This window comes from Dryobates pubescens, chromosome 29 (genome assembly GCF_014839835.1).
Source record: "Dryobates pubescens isolate bDryPub1 chromosome 29, bDryPub1.pri, whole genome shotgun sequence".
In the NCBI taxonomy this organism is placed as follows: Eukaryota; Metazoa; Chordata; class Aves; order Piciformes; family Picidae; genus Dryobates; species Dryobates pubescens.
In genome coordinates this window covers 3,300,267-3,326,984 of record NC_071640.1, presented here as the reverse complement: position 1 = coordinate 3,326,984, position 26,718 = coordinate 3,300,267, and the positions used below count along the sequence as shown (strand labels likewise).

At 53.4% G+C, this 26,718-nt stretch overlaps 1 protein-coding gene across 2 annotated transcripts in view; it reads right to left on the bottom strand.

The window, feature by feature from the left end:
- Nucleotides 1–25,647, bottom strand: part of OLFM1 (olfactomedin 1) — a 38,126-nt gene extending 12,479 nt beyond the window's left edge. Inside the window, exons 1-4 of one of the 2 annotated variants that reach the window (XM_054174477.1) lie at nt 25,427–25,647; nt 10,959–11,108; nt 4,950–5,105; nt 771–990 (exon numbers count right to left, since the gene is read on the bottom strand). In XM_054174477.1, coding sequence (XP_054030452.1) covers nt 771–990; nt 4,950–5,105; nt 10,959–11,108; nt 25,427–25,492 — 592 coding nt within the window. In that variant the 5' untranslated portion in view covers nt 25,493–25,647. Of the gene's footprint in view, nt 1–770; nt 991–4,949; nt 5,106–10,958; nt 11,109–12,869; nt 13,257–25,426 lie in introns of those variants that run through there. The other variant, XM_054174476.1, reaches the window with a different exon arrangement.
- Nucleotides 25,648–26,718: the final 1,071 nt, after the last annotated feature.

Here is a 26,718-nt window from a genome sequence, read left to right as displayed (position 1 = left end):
CTCAGAGGTGCCTCCCCGCAACGGACCCGCAGGCTGCGGTCAGTTAATACTCCCTGGATGAGAGCACGGATGAATCTCGGATGGCTTAGCAGCGCTGCTTGGGTGGGGCTCCATCTCCGTTCCATGCCACCTCCGTTCCCCTCAGGGAATGGGAGAGATGGGGAGGACTGACATCCTGCACCGGATCAACCCCCCTCCCCCAGCTCCATCATGCTCTTCTCAACTGGGATTCGCAAGATGCAAAGAAAAGGAGAGGGAAAGGGAAACTGAGCCACAGCCTGCGACCACACGCACGCACGCACACGCACGCACACACGCTGCTTAAAGCTGTGTGTGGAGACCTTTGCTGGTGTGCTGGGTCCAGCAACCAGCCCAGACATGGATGCAGAAGCAAAAGGGGGGGGGGGAGGGGGGGGGGCATGTGTTTGCTTTGCATAAGCGCCCGCTCGCCGGGGGCCGGGCGTTTCCCCCGCACGTCACCATCCGCTTATGCAAACGCCGCCCGAAGCCACATGCCTAGTGGAGGGCCTGATCCTGAAGCACTTACACCATGAGCAACGTGGCTCACGCAAGCAATCCTCAGCAGGACTGAGCTCCCGGGATTCAGGTTACTCATAGGGTAACTGTTTGCAGGATCCAACCTGGCTGCGCCAGCTCATCCCTCGCCGCCAGGCCGAGCCCAAGGAGATGTCCAGTCTAACATCTCTCTCTACCTCCAAGGAGGGATGAGTGGTTTTTGAACCAGTGCCACCATGTCGTTCTGAGCCTACCTAATTTTTGCATGCATGCACGAAGCCTTTCTTCAAGATTTGACACTCTGTTCTGAAGCTCTTCGTAGTCATAGGCGCCAATCTCTTCCTGGAGTTCGTTTAGAACTGACGTCAGATTCTGGACCTCCTCTTTAAACTGCAATACCAATTTGGCATCGGCTTTGTACTCTTCCAACACTGGTATCAAAGGCCTAAGTTCCTCCATTTTCGCTTTTATCGCCTGCAAGGTTAAAATAAGCTTGGTTCAGTGCTATGCGTGCAAAAATCTGCCACCCTCTGCCTCGACCTGGCCGCTTCCTACGGTGAGCACAAAGGCTTCTCACTTAGCTCTTTAGGGGGGGGGTTGTTTTGGTTTGGTTTTTTGGGAGGGGAAGGGGGGGGGGTCTCCCCCACTCATTAAGCATTCAAATTGGCTTTTAGGTCTTATTTGGGGGGTGGGGGTGGGGGGTGGTTGGGGGGGGGTGTCCCAAGAAAAGAGCAAGATTAAACAGGCTGCAGAACACCGAAACATTTGGGAAAGGCCTTTATTTATCATTTGTTGTTTTTTTTTTTTTCTTGTTGTTGAATGCAACATCTTAGGGGTTACATGCTTCAGGTCACGTACACAAAGAGTTCCTTGGGTGGTTGGTTGGTTGGGTTGGGTTTTTGTGTGGTATATATAGGTTTGTTTTTCTTTTTTTTTTGTTGTTGTTTTGTTTGCTTGCTTGCTTTTTTTTTTTTTTTCTTTCCAAACAAAAAGGAAAACCAAAACCAAAAGAAACAAAAAGAAGAAAGAACCAAAAAGAATCAGAAGAAAAGAAAGAAAATCAACTCATATATAGAGAGAGATATGTATGCATTGACAAGGGTTTCAAAACTAGTCATGAAATGCCACCTACAATTGCATGCAAAGGAAGGTTCTCAGCTGGGAGGTTCAAGGTTCCTTAGAGTGAGCTACGGTGCTAATTTGGAAAATAATGAAAAGAATAGAGGGGGAAGGGGGGGGGAGGAGGGGGGGGGGGGAAGGGGGGGAAAGGAAAGGAAAGGGGACCAAAAATGAAAAAGAGAAATCAATGCATGGTGCAAAATGCTCTGTGGCCCTCTTTTTCATGGTTACATGGGAGTGAACTGCTTCTTCAGTCACTGCAGCATTGAAAAAACTTGCTTTTAAGTTAGCCCTGTAAGCAAGAAAATGAAATACTGTTGAGGATCTAGCTGGCTAGCCTGCCTTATATAGATAGCCATTCATAGACAAATACTCTTCACAGAACTAAAGAGAGAGAGAGAAAGAGAGAGAGAGAGAAAAGGCAGAAGGAAAAGCAAAACAACCCCAAAACCAACAGGAGAGAGCTTCCGAACCCCTCGCAGTTGTGTTCTGCTGTGTTGCTTTTACCGCTGGCATCAGCGGAAACAAAATGCTGCGGCTGGGTAAGTGTAAAGCGGTGCTTTGGCAGCAAATTAGACCAGGAACAACAGAAGAAAAAGCCACCCCACCCCCAAAACAAACCCCCAAACCCATCCCCCCCCCCCCCAAAAGAAATCAAAATCCCCCTTTTATTTATATTTCTTTTTAAAGGCATGCTAGAAAGAACATTAAGGAAATCCGAGTCATTATCAGATTTATTTCACAGAAATAAAGGCTTCTCTCTTGGTTCTCTGGTTAGCACCATTAGTGTTTTGTTGCTGTTGCTGTTAAATTAAATGATGGCCTCGTTTACAGCAGCATTTTGTTGAGGATGCTTTGCTCCAGCAGCTAATGAGCAGACATAAATATGCATGCACCTAGCCCTTAACGAAGCGTGTGAGCGCACAGAGCCTACCTGCCGCTGCCCCAAACTGCCGCACAGCAGCCAAGTGCACAGCGCTCAGGGTTGGGATATCAGGCTCGGGAGAGGAGGGCAAAGGGGGTGGGGGGGGTGTGAAATTTGGGTCTCAGCCTCAGGTTTTGGTGTGTTGTTTTTTTTTTTTTCCTCCTTCCCATCCCATCCTATTTAAGCCAAGAGGAGGGTTGTTGGGGGTTTTTGGTTTGCCACCTGCTGTTTGCATGTGGGGAGGGAGCTGCGGTCGTTTAGCCTGGAGGAGACTCAGGGGAGACCTCATTGCTCTCTACAACTACCTGAAAGGTGGTTGTAGCCAGGAAGGGGCTGGTCTCTTCTCTCTAGCAACCAGCCCCAGAACAAGAGGACACAGTCTCAAGCTGTGCCAGGGGAAGTTTAGGCTGGAGGTGAGGAGAAAGTTCTTCACTGAGAGAGTCATTCATCATTGGAATGTGCTGCCCAGGGAGGTGGTGGAGTCCCCATCCCTGGAGGTGTTCAAGAGGGGATTGGATGTGGCACTTGGTGCCATGGTTAAGTCATGAGGTCTGTGGTGCCAGGTTGGACTTGATGATCTTTGAGGTCTCTTCCAACCTTGGTGATACTGTGATGTGGTACTGTGATACTGTGAAGGTGTTTGGCTGTTTCACTTTCGATCCCCGGGGCAAGCCTCTTGGAAGGCAATGGGGAGGATTAAAGTTATCAGGGTGGAAGGAGGAGGGGTGGAAATAGAAGCATAGAATCATGGAATCAATAAGGTTGGAAAAGCCCTCAAAGCTCATCAATAGTAAGGATTAAAGTTATCAGGGTGGAAGGAGGAGGGGTGGAAATAGAATCATGGAATCATAGCATCAATAAGGTTGGAAAAGCCCTCAAAGATCATCAATAATAGGGATTAAAGTTATCAGGGATGAAGGAGGAGGGGTGAAAATAGAATCAATAAGGTTGGAAAAGACTTCAAAGATCATCAATAATAGGGATTAAAGCTATCAGGGTGGGAGGAGGAGGGGTGGAAATGGAATCATAGGATCATAGAATCAATAAGGTTGGAAAAGACTTCAAAGATCATCAATAACAGGGATTAAAGCTGTCAGGGTGGGAGGAGGAGGGATGGAAATAACAATAGTAGTAGTAATAATGATATTAAAATATTCATAGTTATTATTAATAAACTATAAAAAGCTTGGTTTATTGTTAGTATAATAAATGATAAACTCAAAAGCTTGGTTTATTGTTAGTATAATAAATGATAAACTCCTCCTCTCATCAGAAAGATGGTTCTTCCCTCCAGGCTGCAGAGCTAAATTTAGGGTCCTGCAGTAACTGGAGATGGGGGAAGAGGAGGAGGTGGAACTGGTGAAAAGTTTTAAGGGCCTCCTTCCCAGCTTTTTTCTGATGTCATCTTGGTATTTTGGTATTTAATGTAGAGATGGGGGGAAAAAAAGCCTTGCTTTTTCAAACAGCAGGCAGCTGGGTCGGAGCTGGCAATCAGCTGGGTGGCTGCTCAGAAATATCTCCCCAACTCCGCTAGAAACCATCTCCCTTGCCTTTTTTAGGTCTCTTAATCCAAAGCATGACTGAAATGTGAGGTTCCAAATCTTGCTGACAGTTTGGGTTTTTGGCCATTTCCTTGGTTCTCAATCAAGTTCTCGACAGTCTGACCATGGCTTGCAGCGACAGATTCGTTTCAGAGGCTGAGATCTTTGCTTCTCATTTGCATGACACCAGGTCAGGGCACAGCCAATCCGTCAGAAGGTGCTGGCTCTGCTGCCAACTCCTTTACTTCAGTACCGGACACCTGCACAGCCTTGAGAGGTGCAGTTTGCCAGCCCAACCCCAAGAGCCACACTCTGGTTTGGGGTTTGGTTTTTTTTTTGAGTGGGATCGATTTGGTTGATTGCTTGCCCCATTGCCACAAGCACCCCAAAGAGGGGAATGATTTGCTGGCAGCTGTTAGTGCTGCAGAAATGGAAATGGAGCTCCAGCTCCTGACTCTTCCCCAAGAAAATCAGGTCCTGGACTGCCTGGTTGTGGAGGGGAATCCAGCTCAAGGCTGACCTCAGCTGCCCCAGGCTCTTCCTTGCAGACCCCCCTCTCATGGGGCAGTGCTGCTCTTTGGGGCACTAAAGTGGTTTGTGGGCACAAAACCACAAAGACTGATGCTTCCACCCTATGGCTTGTGGCTGAGGAGGAGATGCCACAGCTTGGATCTGGCCATGCTTTGGGTAGGAGGGAGCTTCTCGGGTGGGCAGCCACCAGTGCAGTGTAGAACTGGACCAGTGGCTGCATGAGCTGACAGGGACAAGGGCCACACCCCCATGCACACCACTCCCCCCCAGTAAATCCCTGGCCACAGCCTCGTTAGTGATTTGGAAAGCACACATACCTTAAACTGCCTTGCCAGGTGCTGCTTGTGGCTTTCTTCCACTTGCTTAAATTTTGTTTCCAGTCCCCTCATCTGGTTTTCCATCTTCTCCACGTACTGTAGGTCTCTTTGAGTTCGCCTGTCCAACACCTCTATCGACTGGGACATGTTTTGCACCTGTCAAAGGAGAAAGGGACTCATTAAGGAGGTGCTTCCCCCAGCAGCAAAGGCAGCCCTGCTTGCATCCCAATGCGGAGTGCTGACCTTTTCCTAGGCAGTCAACACAACTAAAGGGTAATCAGCCCATGCATTATTTACCAGTTCATCAACAGCCTCTCCCAGTACTACGACCCCATGCTCTAAAGGAGAGCAAATTGCTTGCACCAACATTTATCCTGCCCCGCTGCAGAGACTACATTAAGAATCACACATGCAAATAAGGGTTGCAGTCCAGGCTAAAACACCTCACTCTTGATGGCCTCTTGGAGAGGCTGGAGCAGCTCCTGCTGTGGCATGAGGAGAGGCTCTCAGCTGAGCAGAAAACACTCTGGCTGAGGTGCACATCATCATTTCTTCACGTACACAAGTGACACTTACTGATTGCCTAAGTGCAAACTTTACTCCCAGCCAGTAAAAACCTCATTATCCAAACAGCCCTGCTCTTCACACAGCTTCTGCCACAGCCAATTCCAGCTGCAGGTGAAGGCAACCTGAAGCTGGGAAGTACCATGAGGCTGAGGTGTGCCTGCCCACTCGGGTGGCCGCGCTGCCCCAGCAGCTCTCCTAGCCGAGCGATGCCGCATCCCGGCGGCTCCCCGCGCTGCTCCCATCTGGTCCTGGAGAAGGAAATGATGCAGGGAGCTTGGCTGGCCTCATGGTGAGAAAAAGAGCTGAAGGTGTAAGGAAATGCTAGCTAGGCTGACCTGATTTTGAAGGTTGGCTGCCATCTGATTTATTAAGATATTCCCTTCTCTCCTTTTTTTTTTCTCTCCAGGCTGGGAGAGGGTGAAGGAAGCTCTGACTTCAGCAGGAACCTAAGCACCTATTTAGCATGAAGCCATGAGTGTAATTTTAGGCCTTTGCATCAAAGATGGTCGTGTTTGTACATGGTGGGGCTCAGCCCACGACGGGTGGCCCTGCTGCTGCTGCTGCTGCATTACCCTCGGAACTGTCGGCACCGGCAGGGATGACGCCGGAGTCTAAAATGAATCAGGCACCCGAGCGTGCTGCTGCGTCAGGGCCCTCGCATTAAAGGCATCTTGGTTCAAGTCTCTTCCTCTGTGGGTGTCTAGCAAACCCCAAATGCCAGCCAGCACCGTCTCTGCGGATCCCCTCTGAGACACCTCCCAGAGCCCAGGCTGCCACATCCGCTCCCGTCTCCGTCCTTGCCAAAGCCCAGGCGCAGCCAGGCTGGGATGGGGGAGAGGATGGTGGAAGTGCAGTGTTTCCTCCAGCAAATCTCCCTGGGCTGCTGTGACTTACCTCAAGTGACAGAGGCAGGGGACAGCAGGACACCCGCATGCAGCCAGCTCTTGGAGACTGCTTGCTGGAACCAGGCAGTTGTTTGAGACACTGAGTTGTTTCAGAGTGAGCCCAGAGCAATGGAGAGGCAACGGCGGCCTGATGACCCAGGTGAGATTTGTGGGGTCAAAGCCATGGTTTAAACCCTGCCCAAGCTTCCCTGTGGATCAGCTTTTCATGTCAGCTCGGGAAGGGCTGTTCCAAGCCCATCTTTTGGGGTTTGAATTGGGATGAATCTCAAGCTTTGGGGCAGTCAGAACGACTGGTGGAGCAACAGCATGAGGCATTTGAGGGAGATTTTCATGGTCTACAGGAAGAATTAGCAGAGAGATGGGCTCAGCTGATGAAACAGGACTTGAGAAGTTCATCTCATGAGGGTCAAATGCCAACTTTGGTGTCTGCAGCTCCAAAGTGATCAAAATGCCCATTGCTCATGCATGATGACAGGAAAACTAGTCCAGGGAACTCTTAAAGTTGCATGGATGACCTGTATTTCAAAGGCCACCAGTCAGGAGGCATTCTGTAGAACCAACTACAACTGCTCCAGGGGTCTAATAGTCTTCCTCAGCAAAGGGGGAAGCTATTTCCAGTCTCTGAGCCCTGACACATCACCCAGCATCCATCCTGACTACCAGCAAGGAGCTGCTTAGGGAGGTGAGAGGAGCAGGGAAGAGCTTAACAAGGCTCTCTTGGTTTGAAGAGGAAAAGAGCTAAACCCGAGCTCAGCTTCTGTGGCTCCTGTTCAGCCATATCTCCCTCGGGGTCCACACAGTTCTCAGCAGACACGGTTGGGTGCTAATTTACTTGAGCTGGATGTGGAGGAGTTTGAAGACCTCTTTCTACCCTGAGGCAGGAGATGGGAAGTCTTAGGCAAGCATGACTGGTCTGCAGGTATTTTTATCCTGGTAATTCAGTCCCTCCTCCTTTGAGTCCAGCTGTATCTACACAGCAGAATTGTTCCAAAGGGATGGAAGAGGAATGACTTGCAGGGAGCACACAGAAAGGATCTCATTTATTCCTCTAATGCCTAACCCAAATTAGAGGTCCAGCTGCAAGTAAGCAGAAAAGAGCATTTCTGTACTGATACCCTTGAGTGGGGTTAGAAGGGGTTCCTTACTCTGCCTCTTGGATGATGGGGAGGAAGGACAGACTCTGAGAGGAAACAAATTGGAGCATCTTGTTCAGGCTTCTGTTCTGAATCACCTCCAGAGGAGTCTGCCTGTCCTCTGACTGCAGAGGAAAACAGCCTCCTCACATGTCTCTGCACTGAGACACCTAAAATGAACTGCTGTGGCTGTGCTATTTTGGGGATGTCCAGACTCTCCCTGTTTGTTTTTGATATTGTTTTCAGCCAGGCAAGATTCTGGCCAGACTTGTAGAGAGTCAGTCTCTATCGCTCCTGATCTCTGCCAGTAATGTGTGCTTCATCAGCTGGAGATGTGCTTGTTTTCCTTCATTAGCACATCAAACCCTTGATCCAGCAAAGCACTTGGGCAAATGATTAGATTTCAACGAGGCTGGTCATAGCTTAAACTTAAGCATTTGTGTTAAGTGCTCCGATGAACCCAGCCTCAAGGAGACTGCCTCTCAAATTCCCTCAGCTCCATCCATTAGCTGCTATCCTCAAATATCAGCTAAAACGCTTTTTGCCTCCGTTGGTGGAGCACACAATCTCGACATGAAACCTCATTTTCCATCAAGCTACCATGAAAGAGATACCTGTGAGTGTCTTGGGGGAAAAAGAGTCAATTTTAGCATTTGAAATAGAAAATTGATACAAATGAAAGTTCCAGGGCTGCTCTTGTTTGACATTGAGTCGCTTCAGTATGAAACCAGAGTAATGGAGAGTCAGGATGACCCTAGGAAGAGATATATGGTCAAATCCATGCTTTCGGTCCTGCTCAAGCTTCCCTGTGGATCAGCTTTTCATGTCAGCTCAGAAAGGGCCGTTCCAAGCCCATCTTTGGGGCTTGAATTGGGATGCATGTTAAACCTCGGGGAGGCAGACAAGCTGGTAGAGCAACAGCATGAGGCATCTTGAGGGAGAATTCTGTAGTCTCCAGGAAGAATTAGCAGAGAACTGGTGGAGCTCAGCTGGGGGAGCAGGACACGAGAAGTTCATCTTATAAGGACTGTAAAAGTCAAACCAGAAGGCTGAGAAGAGATGTCTCTGTCCTCCTTGTGTACACCTTGGAGCGACTATCAAGCCAGCAGAAAGAACTGTTTAATCTGGAAATTAGTGCTGGCAAAGAAGAAGAATTGGCAGGAAGCCAAAGATGGTTTAACCATCAGAGGAGGAAGTCCTCCCAGACAACAGGGCCAAAAAACATTCCTTTTGAAGAGGAAGAATAATCTGTTTATGAACAGGATGGAGGCGATGCCTGGGCTTGGGTGCAGTCCAAGCTGTGGACTCAGCACCTGACACAAGGCTGGAAGGACTCAGTGTGCTCCAGCCAAAGATGAGCTCAGACAGCTTGGTGTCAAAACGGGGACTGAACAGTCTGTGCGGTGGCGAGCAGACCTGGCTCACCTCCCCTCCCTCAGGGCCTGCTCTTTGCACTGATGGGGTGCCCAGGACCTACTCCCAAGCAGCATCGACATATGCCTGTGGCCTTGTGGGGAGGGTATCACAGAGGCATAGAATTTCAGGGGCTGGAAGGGACCTGGAAAGATCATCTAGTCCAACCCCCCTGCCAGAGCAGGATCACCTACACCAGATGACCCAGGTAGATGGCACCTTGGCAGCTTTGAACCTCCAAGTACCTTCAAGCTGCTGAAGGCTCTGTGCAGAGCTTTGCAGTGGAGCTGCTGGAATTGGTTTGTGTACACACACAGGAGACTCACACACGCACACGAATGCAGCTGGTTTCTTGCCTGTACAAGCGGTGCCTTATTATTGCTGTAGGTGACTGCCAGGTCTCCTCCTTTGAAAATCCAAACACAATTTACCTCGTTGACACAATTAGGCTGGCAGAGAGAAATCAGGAAGACTTTTCCCATCACAGAGAGAGCTGGAGTTAAAATGCCAGGGGAAAGGGAAGGAGTTTTCAGGTCTGAAATCTTTCCTGGGGAGCTGGAAGCTCTTCCCTGCGGTGGCGTTTTCCTACGGGGCTGAGCATTTCAGCCTTCCTCAAAGAGCAGCTGTCTGGCAACTTAAGAAGCCTGTTCTTTATTTTGGGAGGGGTGTGTGCTCATCTAGGTTAGCATAGGAGTGAGAGGCAGACAGAGCAGCAGCCGCTACCACATCCCCACAACACACGCCTGGAAACACCGCTCCTCCCTCACCTCATGCAGCGGCAGCCGGAGAGCTGCAGGAGGGAAAGCCCCACCCAGCACAGGCACCCTGCAGCGGAGATGTTAGCCCAGGTCTCGCCTGCCCGTTAAGCAGAGGGCACGGGGTCAGATCCTGCTCTTTAATGCTTATCGAGCAGCTCTGGCAACTCGCTGGCTCCCGGACGCCCGCGTCAGCTGCTGAGAGAACGCCCGCAGCAGCCTCTCAGACGAACGTGCTGCTGGACCAATTGCTGTTCTTGCTTAGGGAAAATAAAAGCTCGATTGGGGAGCGGGGGGAGTGGGGTGGTAGAATTATTTTTAGACGCCTCTGACATACCAAAGAAGTGTTTTAGGGCTAAATGTTTCCTGCCTCAATTTATTGTCCTTATCACATCAGGAGGAGGGGGTGGGGTGTGTGGAAAAAAAAAAACCCCAACCACTTCAGGGTAGGTTTCGTATCCTTCCCAGTGACTAACACAGCAGCTTCCTGCAAGCAGCAGGAGCAGCTTTATTTGGCCATGCACAACACATGCCAACGCAGCACTAGGGCACGAGGGATAATTACACACCCAGCACAGGAGTCCACTTAGATTTTTAGGGAGAGGAGCACCATTTCCCATGAAGCAGCAATTTCTTCAACGAAACCCCTATTATCTGGAAAATTTCTTGTTATCAGGAGCGTTTCCCTAATGAGATTCTTTGATCTCCTCGGGCAGCAGACTATTAAAAACTAATCAAGTGGATGTCAACCATCAGAAAGCAAACCACTGGCTGTCATTTCTCTGCTGTTTGATGTCGACAGCTCGGGCTGGTTTGAGTTGACCTTTTTAATATCAGCTTGGCTAGGAGTGCATGGGGCTTGGGGGTTTTTAATTCTATCTCCTCTCATCTGGTTGAGGCTCATCCTTTTAAACTGCTTGTGTTAACATAATGGGAAAAATAAAAGTGAATTACATCTTTTTGTTTTTTCCTATTTTTTTTTTTTATGGTTCAGGATTGTTGTTTTGATGTCAGCAGTTTGAACTCGATCTTAAGCCATGGTCCTGTTTCCTCCATGCCTCGGAAACACTTAGATTTACCCCACCATGCACATGGGGATGACTCCGGCGTGGGATAGCTGGCCCAGGGGGGGTGCATCTTCCCTGGAAACCACAGCTCAGGCCAGCTGGCTGGTGTTTTGGCCCCCACAGGTCATGCCAAAGCAAACCACCTTTCCCCAAAGGGGTCAGCTGTTACCTTTTCTAATAGTTGTCTCAGCTGCTTTGTCCTGGCATCACGCGAGCACATCGTCTGTTGAGGTGCCACCACTGTGCATATACAACGCCCCTCGCTATCCTGGGCAGAGCTGTAGACCTGCCAGCTTTCCTCTGGGTTGGTTGGCAACACCTGATTAACACAGGGAAAGAGGGGTTAAGTAATTGGGGTGAGGCCTGGCAGGGGTCGGGGAGGTGACAGGGGCAGAGGGGAGGAAGCAGGAAGGATGTGGCAGATGCTGGAGCTGCGCTGGAAGAGGAGGGAGGCTCCTGCGAGGGCCCAGCCGGCAAAATTCGCTTGTAATGCAAAAATATGGATTGGGGACAAATGAAAGAAGGGTCTGAAAGGGAAAGCAAGAGCCGGAGGAAGGGAAAGCATGGACGTGAGGAAAGCCACCAAACTGCAAGGGTTGCAGCGCGCCGTGAGGCACCGAGCGCATCGGGGTGGAGAACCACTCCTGGCGTTGAAGCACTTGACTTCTCCTTGACACCACGAGAAGGATGTGCCCAAGCCACCAGTGAGGATATGGTGACCTGGCTGAGGGCTGAGCAGTGATCAATGTGCCTCTGCAGAGCTCTCCCGGCTCCGGCAGCAGGAAAATCGGCTCTCCTGAGTAAACGGACACTGGGAGTTGGATTTCCTCCCCTCCTCTGCCAGACTCTCCTGGGCACGGGGAGGTTCACCCACCATTCATTTCCCTCTGAATGGCCTGTGGGTGAGGGCAGGGAGAGCCCAGTGCTGTGCCCTGCGAAGCACAGCAGCAAAGAAGGGATGCGGTGGGGAGGGCACAATCAGTGCCTCTCTCCCAGCTCCCAGGACACGCCGCAGAAAAGGAGCCCAGCCACGAACACAGCACGTTCCCCAGCCCCCATCCCCCCCTCCCCAATACCCCCCTGGTGCTCTCCAAACGTCTCTGATCTTAATTTTTCCTTTGATCTCACAGCACTTTGCAAAGATACATTATTTAACCGCAATTCAGCCTCCGATCGCTTTGAAGGCAGCACCGTTTTGCCATCCAGGAGGGAAACGTTCCTCCTGCTCTTTGGATAGCAGAAATAACCTTGCAAATACCCCTGGTGACAGACACGCACCGAGAGAGACAGCCAGGCAGACAGACAGACACTGCCTGAGTGTCTAGGGGGAAGAAAGCCAATAAATGGGGCTCATAACCCCACGTCCAGCTTCATTCACCATCAGCACAACCACTGCACGGAACACCCGCCTCCAAAGAGCAGAGCTGAGATGCCTTAGCTCTTTGAGGAGACACAAGCATGCAACACAGAGGCAAAAGGTGCCCCCTTTTTTTTCCTCCCCCCTCAACCCCGTGCTAAGGTAAGACAGAAGGATTGTTTCTCCCGGCCAGGCACCGCACCAGCCCTCCAGCAAAACAAGGACAGGAAACACGGCAGAGCCAAAAATACCCTGCAACTTCTGCGCTGCATTTCCCCATCCCATTAACGACTATCGATTAAAGGCGGGGGGGGGGCAGCGAGGTGGCACTTCAGGACATGGTTTAGTGGTGGTGGTGTTAGGCTGACGGTTGGTCTTGATGATCTTTTAGAGGTCTTTTCCAACCGTAATGATTTCATGAGCTTGCAGGACTTGCACCTGCTGCCCTAAGGAGGAGCCAGATGGACGGGGAGGTCCTGGGGGTACCGGAGAGATTCGGGGGGGGGGGGGGGGGGGGAGGTCTTTGGGGGTACCGGGGAGGTCCTGGGGGCGGCCGGGGAGGGCACCCGGGTAAGGAAGGATTTAGGCACACCGGAGGACATCCAGGCGAGGAAGGACCGGGAAGCCGCTCCGGCAGGAAGGGATGGTCCGGGCAGCCTCCCACCTCGTTCCCCGGCCCCATTCCCTTCACGCCGCCGCCCCCCATCCCCACCCTGCACTTACTCCCGTGCTGCGGTCCAAGGTGCCGCCCGTGGCCGCCGTGAGTTTGGTGGTGTTGAGCCCCACGAGGGAGGGCAGCGTCTGCGACATCCAGTTGGTGATCATGGCCATGGTGCTGAGGACGACTCCAATCTTGAGTAAAGGCACAGACATGTCTGCGGGGCGGGGCGCAGGGCACCCTTCATTCTGCACCGGCACCGGGCTCCATGCCGCTGGGGACGGGCTGGACCAACCGCCCGGCCACCGCCACCGCCTCTCTCCACCTGCCCATCGTCCGTCGCCTCCTCGCCGCGGCCCTGCCCGGCGCTGGCGGTGGTGTTGCCGGTGCCTGTGCCGGTATCGACGGTACCGGTACCGGGGCTGCCTCCCTCAGCCCGCAGCCACCGCCGCCGCCCGGCGAGCCCCAGCCGGAGCCGAGCGGAGCGAGAGGCTGCAGGAGGCGGGACGGGACCGGGGCGGGACGGAGGGAGGGGCTGGAAGGGGAGGGGGCGGTGTGAGCGCCCGGCGAGCCGGAGAGACTGCGGACGCGGGGGGGGGGGAGGGATTTGGGGAGGGGGAGAGAGAGCTTTGGGGGGACAAGGGGGGGCTGTTGGGGGAAGGAAAGGGGGGTGGGGGGAAAGAAGGGAGAAAAGATCTGGGGAGAGATTTGAGGAGAGGGGAAAAGAATTGGAGAGAAGCAGAAAGGCTTGGGGAAGGGAGAGGGAGGGTTTGGGGAGAGGGGGAAAGGTTTCAGAAGGGGATGGAAATTAGGGAAAGGGGAAAAGATTTGGGAAGGGAGGAAACATTTTGGGAGAAGGGGAAAGAATTGGAGAGAGGCAAAAAGACCGGGGTAAGGGAGAGAAAGGTTTGGGGAAAGGGAAAAGATTTAGGAAGACGGGGGAAATTAGGGGAAGCAGAAAAGATTTGGGGAGAGAGGAAAATTAGGGGAAGAGGAAAAGATTTAGGGAGGAGGGAGAAGAAGTAGGAAAAGGAGGAAAGGATTTGAAGAGGGTGAAAAGAATTAGGGGCAAATCGGGGGGGAGAAGGGAGAGAGAGGAATTAGGGAAAGGGGAAAAGATTTGAGAAAGGGGAAAAGAATTAGGGAAAAGGGAAAATTTGGAAGGGGAGAAATTAGGGGAAGGGGAAAATATTCGAGGAAGGGGAAAAGTTAGGGAAAGGGGGAAAGATTGGGGGAGGGGGGATTAGGGAATGGGGAGAGATTTGTGGAGGGGAAAAATATGGAAAGAAGAAAAAATAGGGACAGGGGAAAAGATTTGGGGAGAGCGGGGAAGATTTGGGGAGGCGGTGGAAAAGCTTCGGGGAAGGAGGGGCAGAGCGGCGGGGGGGGGTGCTGGGGGCGGCTCCCCCGCTGCGGCGCGGCATTGCAGCGCCCCCTGCCGGCTGCAAGCGGCACCGCCGGGCGCAGTTGCGCTGCGGTTCCGAGAGCGCTGCGGGATCGGAGCCGAAGTCGCTGTGCCACTCCCATGCCACCAGTCCATGAGGTGTGGGACCCAGCTGGGGCACCTGGTGGTCCCCAGACCCGTGGTCTCTCAGGGTGGTGGGCTGCTAGAGCATCCCCCACAGACCTGCTTTCCCCCTCAGCGTGCTCTGCAGCCACAGACATCCATCAGTATGAGGACTCAAGACTAAAGCATAATGCCCCCAGCAGCCTTGCTGTTGCTCTGTTCCCAGCAGGCAAGAAGAGACGGGACTGCCAGAATATCTCACCCCAGAGTTTGCAGAAAACTCTTGGCTTGTGGCTGGTGAGGCTCTGAGGCAAACTCTGCCAAGGAGCCCTATGGGCTGTAACACTGCAAACACCACAGAGCCCATCTGTACAGACCTGGCATACGATCTGCAGCGAGACAGAGCTTGCTCACCACTCAGGATCACTGAAGGCATTCACAGGAGTATCCTGGTCACTTCAGAACCTGACCAGCAGAGACCTGCAGTTCCTTGTACATCTTTCCCTAAGCAAACCTTTAAACACTCTGTGCAAAGCAAATTGTGACATTCCAGAGGACAGGAGTGACACCCTTCACTCAGCTGGCCTCAGCATGGTGGAGCTGCCACCACCACTCTGCCCCTGCACTGGTCTGTGTCCACCACATTCCCACTAGAGTCACAACAGTCCAGCCACAAACCTACCACATCTAGAGCTGCTCTCTGTTGGCATGGCTCCTTGGACTCATGGGTCTCAAGATCTATTGCCCAGAAGCTGGCTGGGCTGTGGCTGAGAGGGCATTGAGGAGTGCCCCAAGGCACCCATCAGAACATCCATGCCCTACAGCATCAAGTCCAGGGTGCAACCAAGTCCCAGCTGAGGAAGCAGAGAGCTATGCACTGAAGCGCTGAGCTGGCCTGCCCCACCTTAGTGGAACCTTGCCCCTGGCTGAGGAATTGGCCCTTGGTGTGAGATCATCCCAGCACCTGCCAGCACTGTGGGTCTGGAGCAGAGTGGTGACAGCCAAGCAGAGCTGGTTCTGCAGAGAGCGCTGGGGAGTTTCTGTGCAGCACTGAAATGAAAGCACATTTAGCAAGTCCACCAGGTGGAGAAAAAGAGATGAGTTAGAGCAGGAGCACCGATGCCAGCTTGGATCCTGTCCCTCAGACAACACACAGCAGACCTGGATGTGGCAGTGGCTGGTGCATGTCACAGGCTGCTGCCATTCCCTTGCTGCCACCTCTGCCCTTGTCACCTCTTCCCCTTGCTCCAGCCAGAGCAGCTCTGAACTGGATAAATCAGCCAGCTGACAGCTCAACCTGCTGCTGAAATCAAGGAGGAAACCTTCCTGCCCTCCAAATCCCTGTCCTGCTCGGTGCTCCCACAGTACCTATACTCCTTCCACCCCATGAAACAGGCTTCAGCCAGCCCAGGTGCCCTTGCCCTGGCCAAACTGCCACCAGGGCATGCTGAGGAGCTCAGCACCAAGGAGATTTTTCAGCCTGTGGTTGTAGGAACAGGCTCTTTAGGCAAAAGCTTCAGATGGCTTTGACCCTTCAGAACCAATCCCACCTCCCCATTCCCTTCCAACTCAGCCCATCCTGCTCTAACAGGTGCTTATGCTGTGCTCAGCACTGTAGCAGCTGATTGCTTTCACAGGGTATAAAACACTTAAGGGCTGCCCTTAAATCATCTTAACATTCATGCTGAAAGTGAGTTTGCAGGTAAAGTTTATCCCTCCTATTTGTCTACTCCACACTCATACAAAAAGGGAATTAGACCTAGGGATGCTTTATTATTCAAACTGCTGCTCAGCAGGGGAAGAAACACTTCCCTGCCTTGCTCTGGATTCCATCTGGGCTGAAGAAAGACTCAATTTCTTACCAGTGCACCCAGGTGGTTTCATTCTTATGCCCTCCAAGCACTTTGCAATGATTAAAGCTTCTGCAGGCAGCGACCAGGGATGCACAGAGAGAGGAGCAGCAGCCACAAGTCTCCTCGAAGGAGGAGGCTCCGTCACCAGGAGTCTTCTCCCCCCTCCTGGCACAGAAGGTCTGTGCAGGTGGGGGGAGGCTGGGCTTTGGGAGTCAGCAGAGCTGCTCTGCTTCCCTAGGGCAAACTCCTTGATGCCAGCTGAAAGAGGAGCTGAGTGTGCAATACTGGGGGAGAGAGAAACCCAGGGGATTCTAGAATGAGAGCATCATGGAATTCTTTTAGCTGGAGAAGAACCTGAAGATCATCAGGTCCAACCATTCACCCTACACTGCCAGGTCACCGCTAAACCATGGCCCTCAGCACCACACCTATGCTGCTTTTCAATCCATTCAGGTATGGCGACTCCACCACTGCCCTGAGCTTCCTGTTCTGGGGCTTGATAACCCTTTTGAGGAAGGAATTGTTCCTCATGTCCAACCTAAACCTCCCCTGGGGCAACATGAAGCTGTCTCCTCTTGTTCTATCATTTGTTCCTGTGGGTAGCAGGCCAACTCCCTTGCTGGGGAGAGGTTTGGAGCACAGCCCTGGGAGGAGAGGCTGAGGGAGCTGGGGTTGCTTAGCCTGGAGAAGAGGAGGCTCAGGGAAGACCTCCTTGCTGTCTGCAACTCCCTGAAGGGAGGTTCTGTTCTGTTCTATTCTATTCTATTCTATTTCTATTCTATTCTATTCCTATTCTATTCTATTCCTCCAGTGTTCAAAAGCTAATCCAAAGCAGCAAGTTTGGGGAGTCTCTGCTGGTAAGATCAAGGGAGGGACATCAAGGGCTGGGCAGTTCTTTCATACCTCCTCAGGAAGTTCAGTGACTTAACCAATTCATGGCCTGCACCAGGATCCTGAGAGCCCTGAGCCCAGCGTTTATAACCCATGTCAACAGAGCCATGGCCCTTTCCCAACGTGCCAGGCTGCCCATGGGCATGCAATCTAAGCCCACATCAGCTGGCATGAAGCAGAGAGACCTGAAAGGAAAGAAGCTCCTATAAGAGCTGCTGTTTCCCTTCTTCTGGCCTAGGGCTTGCCTGAGAGGGAAAGGTGATGGTCACCACTGTGCCTCACACAGAAGCCTGACCTTTGTCTTCCCAGTGCCTTGGAGTAGGTGACCTGCAGATATGGAAACCTCTTCCCTACCCTGCTGATTTGCCTGGTTTTTAGAAGCTCAGCATGGCAACAAAAGGAAACACAGCCAGCACAAATAAAACCCCCAAACCCCAGCAAGGACATGATCTCGGTGTGGGAGACCTGACATTGCCTGTACTCATGCTAGAGAAGAAACACTGCAAAAATCAAGAAGGAGGAGACTCAGAGGACTCTCTTTTTTTGACCTGATAGCATTTGTTGCTGGGTCTCTCCAAGGCAAAGCAGGATCTGGCCATTAAAAAGCAATTTTTCCATCACAGCATCAGCAGAAATCTCCTCAGCACCACTTTGCCTGAGCTGGTTGAGGTCACCTTTCTCCTGATGGGTTTTTATTTGTTTGCACAAGGCTTTTGCCTTGAAAAAAACACCCAACCCCTGATGCTTATCCCCCAGCTTTTTCTTGTCCTGATGCTCTTGCTACAGCCACCCTCACAACAAGAGCCAGGGTTGCAGAGCTGCTTTCTTGGTGCTTCTCCTGCTGTAAGCAGGGAAAAGGAAAGTGGGGAGGGAGGGGGAGAAAAAGAGAAGAAATCAGGGAAAGATGAATTGTTAGGGCACAAAAGATCCTCTTTGCATGCATATATTCTGAGCAGAGAAAGAAGAGGGATGAGAGATGAAAGCAAGGAACAGGGGCTTCCAAAATAGCTCCTCAGTGGAAAATTCCACTGCTGGGAAGTGCTGGTGAGAAATGGGACTGTCTGCCTAAAGGAGCCCTCCAAGGGTCAAGGTTTGCCAACCGTGGCCACCTCCTCGGTGCCTGTGCGTGCAGGACACGGTGGTCATTGTCTCCCTCTCCTGGCTGGTTCAGAGAAGGTGCTGAAGCTCTTGTTGCTCCCAAGATTATGTGGAGCTGGTGCCTGTAGACCACAGGCAGAGAACTCCCATTTAATGCACAGGGAGAGGATGGGACCTGCTTCACACCTGCGTTTTAACAGCCTCAGCTCTTGCTGGGGATCCCAATTGGCTCAGTAAACGGTGGGGGGCATCTCAGCTAGCACTCAGCATCTCCAGGGAGGAGGATGTGTCCAGCTGAACTGGTGGCCCAGTGGAGGGCAGTGCCTCAGGCACACTGCCAGGGCTGGAAGCTCCTGTCCTGGGAGCATGAGGCTCAGGAATTTGGCAGGTCCTGCCCTGGGATTGCCCTTCAGTAAGTGGGACAGCCCCTACCCCAGCTCTTCTCATCTCCTCCTACAAGACTCCCCAGATGTGCCATGCCCTCTGACAAAGGGTTGGGGGAAAGGTCCTTTCCTGAAGCACCTTGCTGTGTAACTTCAGGAATCCCTCTTAGTTACTTGGACTAAGAGACTTCTCTAGAGCTGTTGCTGGAGGGGCTGAGGACAAGCCTCTGGAGGACTCTCCACATCCACTGACCCTCTGCATCCCTCCTGGAGTCCTGACTGACGCCAGGCCACTGCCAGGTACTGCTGTGTGGACACAGCATGGAAAGGACCATGTCCAGCACACACAGCTGGGAAAGCACCCAGAGAACCAGGGTGAGATGCTGCACTCCCTGGCACTGCAGCTGAGTGCTGAGCAGCTCTGGCAGGGTGTCCCTACAGCAGGGTTCAAGGCTGAGGGTACAGAGCTGCTGTACAGCACAGCCCAGCCCTGCCTGCTCAGCAGGCTCAGGGCTAGGGCTCCAAATCCATCCCAGCACCACACTGGGTGGTCACTTTGCCCCTCTGCTTTCTGCTCAGCACCTCAGAGTTACAGAGAGCCATGAACTCTCCTCATAAGAGAAAGATGACCCTTCTCATCCCACTCAGCTCAGTAAAAGTTCACCCCCTTCCCTCACATTCCCCATTGCCTGGGCTTGTGCAAGGAGGCATCCAGAATCCCTCTGCCCCAGCCTGTGGGCAGCAGGAGGGCTGTGAGCAGTGCCAGGCAGAAGAGACATCCCACCTACCCTGGGAGACACCCTGGGCAACTTCATCCTCCTTAAGGAACATACTCTGTACCCATCACCTTTGGAACGTGGGACAACCTTCTCCTGCATCTGCTGGAGGGTATCTGTCCCTCAGCAGATCATGAGAGCCACAGCAACAAATGGTACCAAGGCTTCCCTGATTTTGGGGTCTGAGGTCCAACTTTCCTTACCCCTTTGTCAGTTTTTGTCACTGCTTGTGGTACCATCACTCACACAAGCCTCAGTCCTGCACCTGGGCCCTGTCACCTCTGACTTCCAACTTTCCTTGCCCCTTTGCCTGTTTTTGTCACTCTTTGTGGTGCCACCACCCACACAAACCTCAGTCCTGGAGTTGGACCCTGTCACCTCAGCACTGAGCAAGCTCTTCACCTCCCATCACAGGAAGGGGATGGATGGACAGATGGGGAAAGCAAAGCAAGGAATAAAACAGCAACTAAAGACCCCAAAGTGCTTGGGAGACAGTGACCACGACGCTGCAGATCGCCACAGGCTCCCAGGGGGACTTGGTGTGAAACTGCCTGTGCCTGGTGCTGAGCTTGGCTCCAGGAGTGGTCACGTTGTGGGAACAGGCAGTTAGGGACTTCCACTGGGCAGTGGAACTCCTTCTGCACACAAAACCCACCCTGCAGCCTTTCCTTCTGCTACCCACAGGGCGAGCAGAAACCCACACTGCAGCGGAGACAGCCTGCTCCTTACGCTGGAACAGAATCAGCCCCTTTGCAGCTCTGCCCTTGGCTGGATCTGTGTGCAGCTAAAGCTGCTCTTGACATTAAACTCCTGCTCTAACCACCGGGGCCAGCACATGTCAGAGCCTCTGGGCTACAGCAGAGCTCATTAAAGTCAGCACAGCTTTCATGGGCACCTCGCTGGGCTCCAGTTCTCAGCTGTTTTGGTTAGGGATGCTGATCTGGGGGGACAGATTTCCCTAGGCCTGTCACACACACACCCCCCCAGGCAGAAAGTGCCTGGAAGCTTGCTCTGCATGTTGCTTGCTAGAAGGCAGAGCTCCACAGCATCACTGCTGCCTGCTCCTGGGGCCAGGGCTGACACCCTGCTGTTATCTTTCCAGGGCATCTTCTGCATTTTGGGTGGGTTTGACTCCTGCCTCTCATGCTGGGCTGGGGAGAGGAACTGGGAGTCAGGATCTGGGACCCAAACTTCCCCAGGACCAAAACCCAAGGCAAAGCCAGTCTGGAGGCGGAGACCAAGGCTCCTGGGCTCAGCTCCTGGAGGGCAGTGGGAAGCAACAGCTACAGTCTACAAAAGAAGGGGAAAAGAAATCAATCAGGATTTTTAGATGCTTGCCCCCCACCCACAACTGAGATTTCCTGGTGCTAACACAAGAACAAGAGGACACAGCCTCAAGCTGTGCCAGGGGAGGTTTAGGCTGGAGGTGAGGAGAAAGCTCTTCCCAGCAAGAGAGATTGGCCATGGGGATGTGCTGCCCAGGGAGGTGGTGGAGTCCCCATCCCTGGAGGTGTTCAAGAAAGGCTTGGATGTGGCACTTGGAGCCATGGTTCAGTTGTCAGGAGGTGCTGGGCATTAGGTCACAGGTTGGACTTGATGATCTCTGAGGTCTTTTCCAACCTGGTTGATTCTGTGGTTCTGAGACACACCTGAGGCTCCCTGCCTCAGTTCCCCCAAGTGCATCTCCCCCTTTCTGGGGAAGCCTCAACCTTTTGAGCATCCCCTTGCCCACCCAGGCCTCCCAAGGAGCCTGAGCAAGGCACCTACAGACCACAAAGCCCAGAGGGACACTCCTTGGTGGCTCCTGTGCCTGCCTCCTGCCCTTTGGATGTGTTTGTAGCTCCCTCACAGCAGAGCAAAGCCAACACTTATCGCTCATAACTCCAGAATGAGCTTCTACCCACTGCCAGCACGAGTCCCCAGCCTTAATCTATCTAATTCACTGAGAGAGTAATTAGTTTTGTATTACTTTAAGCAGTGATGCTAATACTGATTACAAGGACTGATAATGAGGAATAAATACGACCCAGGGCTGGAAATTACCTTTCTTTTTTATTGGCTAAAGCTGAAGTTAGTGACATTAGACACAAATTGGTTTATGAGATGAGGCAGCTGCCTCCTGTTCCAGCCTTGCAGATTTGCAGCTTAATCCTACTGGTTTTCCATGTGTCTCCCAGAGAGGGGAGGGAAGAGCCCAGTCACCAAACTAGGCACTGGGGAGGCTCCCATGGGTGGGAGCTGCTGTGGGGGGAGAGGGGCAGCACGGGGAGGGCAGTGTGCATGCCTGGAAGCTCCCACACCCTACTCCTGCAAAGAGCCCCAGGAGGGACCTGGGCTGCTTTTAAGAAACTCAAGGCAAAACTGCTTTGGGTTCTTTGTTGTTGTGTTTTTGGTTTGCAGAAACTCTAAATGGTTCTTAGCTGCCTGCTCCAGGGTTGCCTCTTCCAGGGAAGTGGATGTCAGAGCACCAAGTGCCCAGCTCTGCACCTGCACTGCCAGGGAGGTGGCAGAAGCCTCATCCCTGGAAGATTTTAAGGCCAGGCTGGATGTGGCTCTGAGCAACCTGAGGTGTCCCTGCCCATGGCTAGGGGGGGGGGTGGGGGGGGGGTTGGAGCTGGCTGATCCTTGAGGTCCCTTCCAGCCCTGACAATTCTGTGATAAAACCTTGAGGAATGCAAAGAGCTCTTCACCAGTAAGCATGGGGCTTGGTAAAAGGATAGGCTGGATAGACAGACAGACAAGCAGATGGCATCCTGAGCCCCCTCTGCTGATCCCCCTGGCTGTACTCCAGCAGCTCACATCCTCTGCCCTGCTGGCAGCACTCTCCTGCTGCTCGTGACAGGCAGATCCTTAGAGAGCATAAGTTGGCTCTGCTCCTCCATGGCAGCAGGGTAGCCACCCTGGGTCTCACAGAGAAGAAGGCAAAGGAAGCAAGCCCAGTGCTTTACCTGCTCAGAGATGCATGCCCTGTCAGAGCTGCAGCCTGGGGTGCCCAGAGCAGAGGCTCTGCCCCTTCAGCCCACCACTGGTACCCCAAAACCAACCTGCTCAACCCAGCCAAAATATTTCTCATTCCAGATCTCAATCACTGACCTGTGGAGAGCCAAGGCAAGGCACAAAGCAAATCAGGAGACCTTTGGCAGCTGGAAGAAATCCCCAAGCCCTGTGCAGGTCTTGCTCTGGGGCTTGGGCCCCTGCCATGCCCCTCAGCCATGCCTGCAGGGGTCATGCAGGGGACAGAGGGGCAGGTAGGGGCTTCTGCAAGGGACTGGGATGTGGGGGTAGGGGGGGGTGGGGGGTGTAGAGCAGCTCTCCTCTTGCTTCAGACAGATTAAACCAACACCTTAGGCAGGTCTCATAGCTCCTACCAAAGCTGGGGGTGCAGCCTGCAGTGTGTGCATCACCCACATGCTCCCCACCGGGCACAGGCATCCTTCCTCCCCACCCAGGAGGGGACCATCAGAGGATGCTGCAGTACCAATACCTTGAAGACAACTCCCTTCCCTCCATGGAAAGCACCCAGCTGGAAGGACAGCCATGTGCTCACCCTCTCCAGCACCATTCAGCTGCTGTCCCTTTCCCCTTCTCTTCCTTTCTTGTGCACTGGCCTGCCGGTGTCACTGCAGGGAGGGAGAGGAGGGGACAGCAGCAGCTTCTGCATCGTCAGGGAAAGCTGCCTAAATCAGCAACCTCTCTCTCCCCTGAACCTCCATCCCTCCCCCACCCCCTCCCCGGCACGGGATCTCAGCAGGGGGTGAGAGAGACTGAACACGCGATGGGGATGTGAATCCAGCACGGAATTAAACGTGGTAGAGCCACGGAGCTGGGCGGTGCCTGGGCTGAAAGGCATATTTGGGGATTGCATCTGGCAGCTGGGCTAGAGAAATGAGATGCTAAAACTCTGAAAGAGCTCTGCAGTGCCAAGCGAGTCAGCAGGCAGGCTGGCAGGAGAGCTCTGCATGGCCGGCGTGCAGGGCCTGGCAGCACTCTGCTACCTGCAGGCAACACAATAAGCCCAGGTAGAGGCTGCAAAGCAGAAAGCAGCCCTACCAAAGCAGCTCAGCAAAGCCAAGGCTTTAAGCAAGGGCTTCCAAGCCTCCCTCTGGTGGGAGGTAACTCTGCCAAAGTCAGCTCGCAGCCCCCCGCTCCACCAGCTCAGAGCGAACCGAGTTCCCCACCCCCGGTGGAAGTTGGGTGAAGAGTTGGAGTGCTGCATTCAACCCCCCCCCAAAAAAAGGGCAGGCAATGGAAAATCAGCCAGGCACAGCAGCATCCTTGGCACAAGGGGTGGTAACCCAGCGTCCTTGGCAAAACCCAACCGAGCAGAGCAACGAGGGCCGCTCAGGGATGCTGACAGCCCCCGCGGAGGGGGCGGGTACCACCCAGCTACTCCCCGGGGACGGGCAGGAAGGGGAGGCTGGAGGGACCGCTGGGACAAGGGGCGGCTTTTGCTACCCTGCTCTGCCACCCTGCTGCCATGGCCCTGGCTGGTTGTACCTCTGGCTGGGCTGGGGGGGGGGGGGGTGAGTGACACACACCCCACACACACCCCCTCCTCCTTTCTGTCGCTCGCTCCCCAGCAATGCTGGCAGCCGCTGGCTGCTTTGTCCAGCGCCGCGCATGCGCTGCCCGCGCAGCCTCCCGCACACCAGGAGCTGCTGCTGGGCGCTCACTTGCAGCTCTGCTTTCTTCCCACCCCTCCTCGTCCACACAGCTTTGGTTTCTACTCCCTCACCTCCCCACCCCATCCCCCCAGACTACCTCCCCAAACGACCACCTTCTCATCCTTGCCCTGTGTGGTTCCATGCAATGCAAGCAGCTCTTGGCTTGAGCCAAGCTTTCCTGGGGTGGGGGTGGGGGGAAGCAGGAAATACTCTGAGGGTGCAAAGCCAAAAGGCTTCAGCTGGCTGAAACTTCAGCAGTAGGGCAGCGACAGGAGGGGACATTGTTAGCAGGAGAAAGGGGGGGAAAGGGGGGGGGGAATTATCTCCATAAAGCAACCAAGATGAGAGCCCAGCTGCTAATTGCTCCTACAGAGAAGCCTCCATGCCCCTCCTATTTATAGCTTCTTCTCTTCTTTATCATCCAGGCAGCACCACAATTAACCCCCCCAATCTAGAGCATCCTCTTGCAATTACTTTTCTTCCTCTCCTCAGCGACTGGGGAGGGGAACCCACCCCAAACCAACAAAAGGCAACCGCCCTGCCTGCCTCTCCTCTCTTATGTTAAAGAACTCAAATGGAGTTGTATTTCCACTTGCAAGAGGTGGCTTTTGTGTGCCTTCTGCCCCCCCAGCCCCAGCCCCACTACTCACTGGGTTCAGGGGCTGGGATAGTAACGACAAGCAGTAAAATCCAGCAATAATAATAAAGGGGGGTGGGGGGGTGGGATGGGAGGTGGGAGAGGGAGCTAAAGCAAATGTCCCTCTCTCCCACCAGCCTGTCACAGATGGAAACATCAAGGGACGTTTAAATGTCACTTAAAATCAGCCAAGTTCCCCCCGCGTGAGGAGCTGCTGTGGAGTGGAGGGTGGCAGGAGGACTCCCACCTTGCACTCCCACCTGGTCCCCGCGGGGACCCGGGACAGGCAACCCCAAACTTCACCGACCTGAGCCCAGCAGGGGGGGGGGGGGGGGGAGGGTCCCGCTGCCCCTCTTGGGTCTCCCCAATTCCCCTCATGACAACTTTCCCCTCAAGTGGGGCGAGCAGGAGCATCCCCCCTCGTACATCCTCAAGCCCCCCAGGAAGGGGGGGGGGGGGGGGGGGGGGGGGGCACGCTGGGACAGCTGGGACATAGAATAGAATTCTATGATTCTATTCTATGATAGCTCCTTTTCGGGGTCCAAACTCCTGAGCGCCCCTGCAAACCCCACCCGGGCAGGGTCCACCTGCTCCACGGACCGAGCAGAGAAGGATGCTCAGGGATGAAGGGATGGATGTGGAGGGGGGGGGGGAGGGAACACCACACCAAGATGCAGCTTCCTACTCCAGTTTTCTTTTGTGCTCTCGAGGTTTAATAGAAAATGGCGTTGGGGAGAAAGGGAGAGAAGGTGGAGAGGGTGGTGGTGGTGAAGGGGGGGGGGGGGGAAGAAAAAAAGCAAGAGAGAAACCTACTTGAGTGAGTTCTGTGCCCATCAGGATGAGGAAGCAGAGGGTCAGGAGCTTGCTTGCCGGTTGCATCTCTCGCACCCAGTTCTAAGCACCTCGCATACAGATCAAGCTCCCCGGCGAGTCTCCCTGCGCCGATCCCCGGGCTCCTCGCTGCCTCCTTTCAGTCTGATTACGATTTTAATTAAAATAACAATAACAGCGATAAAGAGAAGGGGGGAAAAAAAAAAAAACCACCAACCAAACAAAAAAAAAAACACCAAAACGAACCGCAAAACCCAAAAAGGCAAAAAAAAAAAAAGGCAGCAAGGCAATACAAAAATCTGAGGAGGAGGGGGGGGGGGGGAGGGGGGGGAAGAAAAAATGAAATTAAAAAGAAGAATTCAAACCCAGGCTGATATTTATTATTATTTCTTTCTTTTTTTGTTGTTGTTTTGGTTATCTCCCAGGCAGCTCTCAGCACCCCCAGGAAGCAATGCAAGAAATCTGCTCGGCAGAGCCTTCACTTTGCATATTTATTGGGATCTCGGGTTCTTTCCTGTGCTCTCGGTGCTGGGCTCCCTGCTAGAGGAGTAAGAGGTGGTGGTAGGGGGGAGGGGGGGGGGGGGGAGAGAGAGGAAATTATTTATTTATTTTATAGAGATATATAGATAATTTTTCTTTTTTCTTTCCCCCCCCTCAATGGCTCCCCTCAATCGAAAGAGATTTGCGAGGAGAAATCCGGCAGAGCCCGAAATGATGATCGCTGCTATTGCCAAAAGTTTGCCTGGCGAAGGGAGGGAGAGGAGGGGAGGAGAAGGGGGGGGGGGGGGGGCGGGGAGGGGGTGTGGGGGGGGGGGCGGCGATGGGGAGAGGACAGAGATTAAACCGAATGGGAAAAAAAAAAAAAAGAAAGAGAAGAGAAAAAAAAAGAAGAGGAAAGGAATTGGTAGGGGCTGGCTACGAGCAGGGGACGGCTGTGGAACAGGATGTGACATCAAGTGAGGCGGGGGAAATTCAACCGGAGACGGCAAAGGGAGAAGGGGAAAAGCAGCCCCGGCAGCGGCTGTGCGCGATGAGGGAGGGATGGGGGGGGGCCGCAGCTTCCCCACCCCCCACCCCCCAGGGTGATGCGGATAGAGCAGGGGGTTAACCCCCTCCCTCCTTCCCTTGCTTCGGCTCTGCAAGGCAAGGATCTGCTGAGCTGCACTCCCCTCTAAGCGAGCCAGTCGGGAGCTGTCCAGGGCTGGGGAGTGCAGAGGGGTCTCATCCCCTGCAAGGTACCAACCTCCAGGGGCTGCGGAGGGATCTCACCCCGC